General features: G+C 47.1%; 1 protein-coding gene across 1 annotated transcript in view; it reads left to right on the top strand.

Moving 5' to 3' along the window:
• Window positions 1-3,433, top strand: part of fezf2 (FEZ family zinc finger 2) — a 4,983-nt gene extending 1,550 nt beyond the window's left edge. The window contains exons 2-7 of the mRNA XM_056605313.1: window positions 108-180; window positions 446-1,324; window positions 1,732-1,866; window positions 2,140-2,272; window positions 3,108-3,314; window positions 3,390-3,433. Coding sequence (XP_056461288.1) covers window positions 108-180; window positions 446-1,324; window positions 1,732-1,866; window positions 2,140-2,272; window positions 3,108-3,314; window positions 3,390-3,433 — 1,471 coding nt within the window. The remainder of the gene's footprint in view (window positions 1-107; window positions 181-445; window positions 1,325-1,731; window positions 1,867-2,139; window positions 2,273-3,107; window positions 3,315-3,389) is intronic.
• The last annotated feature ends 1,108 nt before the right edge of the window (window positions 3,434-4,541 follow it).

Below are 4,541 nucleotides of genomic sequence, written 5' to 3'. Positions count from 1 at the left end.
GGACGGCGCCTCCTCGTCACCCAACAGAGTTGAGCTGATGTCAGGAGACATCAGCCTTCAGTGATGATGTGTCTCTGATGACGGCTGCTGCTCCTGCACGGTGACAGAGGACCTGCTGCCTCCTCCTCCTCCTCCTCGTCTCTCCGCTCCATCAGGCCCAGGCTGAACCTCCGGAACAAGGTAACACCGAGACCCCTTCGTTTATTAACGCTTCGTTTGTACTTAAATCATCGGTCTGCATGTTCATGTCAATAAAACGCTGTCGCATTTGTGTCCTTTCCCCTGACACGACCTCTACTGTCTTGTTAATGCTCTGTGTTCTACTTAATGAGCAGTAATCTATGGCCCCTGGATGCTTTTGTCAGAAGGATTTCATTTGGGATGCAAATGAGAACGCTGTGAAGCAAGGTGATTAATAAAGTGATGTTCTTGTCTCCTCTGGCAGCTCAGGGAAGCACAGTTCGCCTGGCTGCTCGGCTGCTCGCTGCTCCACCAGTTCCTCCTCACGATGACAACTTTCCCCCTGGACTCCGTCCTGTCCTTCCCGCGCCTGGACGGCGTAAGGAATGGCCCATCCGCGGCCCCTAAGGCACTGGCTTTCTCTATCGACCGGATCATGTCCAAGAGCTCGGGGCCCCGGGGGGCCTCGGACCACCGGACCGGAGGAGCGGATCTATCAGACGGCAGGAAGCTGCTTGGTGTGTGCTCGCCGGTGCCCTGCATGATCCCGCTGCATCCATTCAGCTACGACCTCCAGGCCAAGGCGCTGCTTAACTACTCCGAGTTCTGGAAGGCTAACTTCAGGGGAGCGTTGTGCGGTTCCTCCAGCGCGTCGTGCAAAGCAAACTGCGGGATGTGTAGCAAGGTGGAGCCGGGGCTGAAGCACCCTCTTCTGACGGGCTGCAGCAGGGTGATTAAGCCCCAGGTCATCCACCAGGCCATGACCATGCCGGCCGGAGGCTCGCTGTACTATCTCAACTACCTGGACGCCGCGGGTTACCCACCGGCGGAGCTGCTGACGGGCCAGCTCTTCTCCTCGACCCTGGCCGGCTCCCAGGCCCAGGCCTCCTCGCTATCCCAGCACCACAAACTCTTACTGCTGGAGAGCGCCAAGCTGGCGGCCGGGGGTTCGGCCGACAAGTTCCCCTCGCCTCAGTACCCGCACAAGGAGCATTTACCCGGGCAACTGGACCAGATCGTGAAGGAGAACCACAGCCTGAACTCGGAGAAGAGCGGCGCAAAAGCGCACAGCAAGCCGGGCCACCACGGCGCCACGGCGGCGGACGGGAAGCCCAAGAACTTCACCTGCGAGGTCTGCGGGAAGGTGCGTTGTGGAGTAATTCATCAATGCGAGAAAAAACCACGGTTATCCGTCAACATTGTAGGCTACAACAATCTTTACATCTTATGTTATTAGGCTTGTTTCCTCAACCGCCACATCGCAGCTACAAGATAAAATAAATGAGATAGTTAACATAAGTAAAAATATACAGCAGAAGTGGTAGGCGTACCAGCCACAGATATATCGCGTCATAAATCTCGGAATAAATATACACAGATAAATAATATCGCTATCAATTATATATTCAAAAGGTTTAAAGAGGTTTTTATTTAATGTCGATAATTTTATTGATGGATCAAAGAATTTAACACGAGTTTAATGAAAGTGTATTTTGTATTGATGAAACCCGATGAGATAACTAACGAGTGTTTGCGGTCCGCGTGTCGCAGGTGTTCAACGCGCACTACAACCTGACGCGGCACATGCCCGTGCACACGGGCGCGCGGCCCTTCGTCTGCAAGGTTTGCGGGAAAGGCTTCCGCCAGGCGAGTACGCTGTGCCGGCACAAGATCATCCACACGCAGGTGAGACGCGTCAACATAATAAATAATAGATAAATAAATAAATATATAGGAGGATCGTAAATAGGCTATAAGGCTGTAAAGCTACGGTGTGTATAAACATTGTAAATGGACTATAGGCCTACACATAAATGTACTATGATATAGGCTATGCAGGCTATAATTCTTTTTATAAATTAATATAATATGTCCAATATGCAGATTGTTGATCGGTTAGAGGAGCAGTGGGAGGTCGTCTCGTGACCTGTTGTTTTTCTGTTTATTCCCGCGCCTCAGGAGAAGCCTCATAAATGCGCGCAGTGCGGGAAGGCGTTCAACCGCAGCTCCACGCTCAACACGCACATACGCATCCACGCGGGCTACAAGCCCTTCGTCTGCGAGTTCTGCGGGAAAGGTTTCCACCAGAAAGGTATGGGACATCACCGCTATTAACACTCCATTTACACTTAGTTCACCTTATAATAAAATATATATATTGCTTTGAATTTTAATTAAACGGGGTATTTTGAGTGAGTATATTTTACAAGCAACTTTAGTTTTTAACAATAATTGTAATATATAAGTGATTTATAAATTATTTTTTTAACACTAAAATAATGTACACTAATATGGACCGTTCGGTACATTTTACTCTAACAAATATTCAAATTATAAAACATGTAAGCCTATTTGTATAAAATGTTAAAGGTCAGATTCGACTTCAGTTCCGTCCGATGTTAAAAGATGAACTAAAGAAAAAACATTAGCAGGATTGCAAATAGGCCAATGTAAATAAGGTGTGCATTCTATAAAAAATGTGAATTAACTATAAGGTGTGCAGACTATTAATATTGTGAATTGATTATATAAGGTGTGTCTAAACATTGTGAATGCACTGCAGGCGAATGCACATTAGAAGGAGCAGTAATGTCCCCTAATGGGCCCGCTTGTTCCAGCCCGTGTAAAGAGGACATGTCTCTTCCACTGAGTGAGCCTTCCTCGACACGGAGGGTTTGTTGTGGGTCAGCTGGCAGACCTCCGCTCAGTTCTGCTCTCCTTTGGTTGCGTTTGACCCTAATGAAGTTTGACAGCTTCTTGACTCCGACGTCCAAGCGGTGATTATTAGGAGAGAGTCATGAACTCCTGGCCGGCGCAGCGAGGGGAGTTGTGTTTGCACTTTAATTTCTTATCGATGCTCATTTAGTTATTTTCTTCACTTGTTCCCTTTCTCCCTTATTCACTTGTTCCCTTGTTTTCTCTCCTAGGAAACTACAAGAACCACAAGCTGACGCACAGCGGGGAGAAGCAGTACAAATGCTCCATCTGTAACAAGGCCTTCCACCAGATCTACAACCTCACCTTCCACATGCATACGCACAACGACAAGAAGCCCTTCACCTGCGCGACGTGCGGTAAGGGCTTCTGCAGGAACTTTGACCTGAAGAAACACATCCGAAAGTTGCACGATAACAACAACAACAACAACAACAACAACAACAACAACAACAACAACAACAACAACAACAACAACAACCACAACCCGCCGTGTGGGTCTGCCGCGGCGGCCTCCTCCAGAGAGATCCCCCGCTGAGTACAGGCCCATGCGTCCATGGGCCACCTCTTTATATATATATATATATATATATATATATATATATATATATCATTTACATTGTCATCCAAACGCTGCTAAACCCCTTGCTCCAACAGATTACACGTCCGATTGCCTTTAAACAACGTTACTTTTCCTGTTGTGTTCAGTAAATTAAAGCAATCTCTTTTCACGATGTGTATAAAAATGAATTGTAATTAATAGGTTATTGAAATAAAATGTTATTTAAACTTTGGGGCACATTTTCACCTACGTCACTTAAAGGAAATGTGAAGTATAAGTTATAATGTATTGCATAAAAAAACGTTGAAATGAACTTGTTTCCATTTTTGAACGCATTTGAAAATAAACTTGAACACCCAGACTGGTGGAGAGTGGTCCTTCACGCGTAGAAGGATTCAGGGAGACCTTTTAGAAAGGTATACGCCCCTTACAGAATTACATAAGTAATTTAATTGATCACTTTCTTCCGTGGGGCTTTAGGCCGGTGATGACATCTGAAATGCGTTTGGATGTCTGGGTACCAAACCCTGATCAACCGTCAAGTAGCTCTCCTGTTATCCACGTGGACACACATGTGGCACTGAATTAATAACCTTTTTGCGCAGCAGCAGACGGAACGCAGTATGTCTGCTGCTGTATGTTGAAGCCCACCCTTATTCCTAAGCATTTATTGACAGACACGAATTTCCTAATGCGACAGTACACTTGACTTCTGTGTAATGGCATAAATGATGGACGATGGCGGAGACCCTCTTGAACGCGAATTACAATAATAAGCTAAAGGCCCCGGAGCGGAGGGGGGAGTCGGTGCGCATCAAGTCGTGTTCATCAGAGGAGGGATAATGGACCACTTGGGCCGCAGCTCCTCATCTGGCGTCCTAATCAACGAGGAGCCATTCCACGCACGACTCCTGGAACAATATTATCCTTGCGCACTAACGCACATTCTGATGAGAGACAGACGCGTGCTCCCAAATGGCGCTCTTTCTATTACCAGCCAATTAGTGATTAGAATGAGAGCCAAGCCGAGCTACACCTCACACTCCTAATAACAACAGTTACAGGCCTGCTGGCCGGGCTGATC

This window comes from Gadus chalcogrammus, chromosome 13, assembly GCF_026213295.1.
Source record: "Gadus chalcogrammus isolate NIFS_2021 chromosome 13, NIFS_Gcha_1.0, whole genome shotgun sequence".
Classification (NCBI taxonomy): domain Eukaryota; kingdom Metazoa; phylum Chordata; class Actinopteri; order Gadiformes; family Gadidae; genus Gadus; species Gadus chalcogrammus.
Note: the sequence above shows the minus strand (reverse complement) of the source record. Positions and strands in the feature narration are given on the sequence as shown.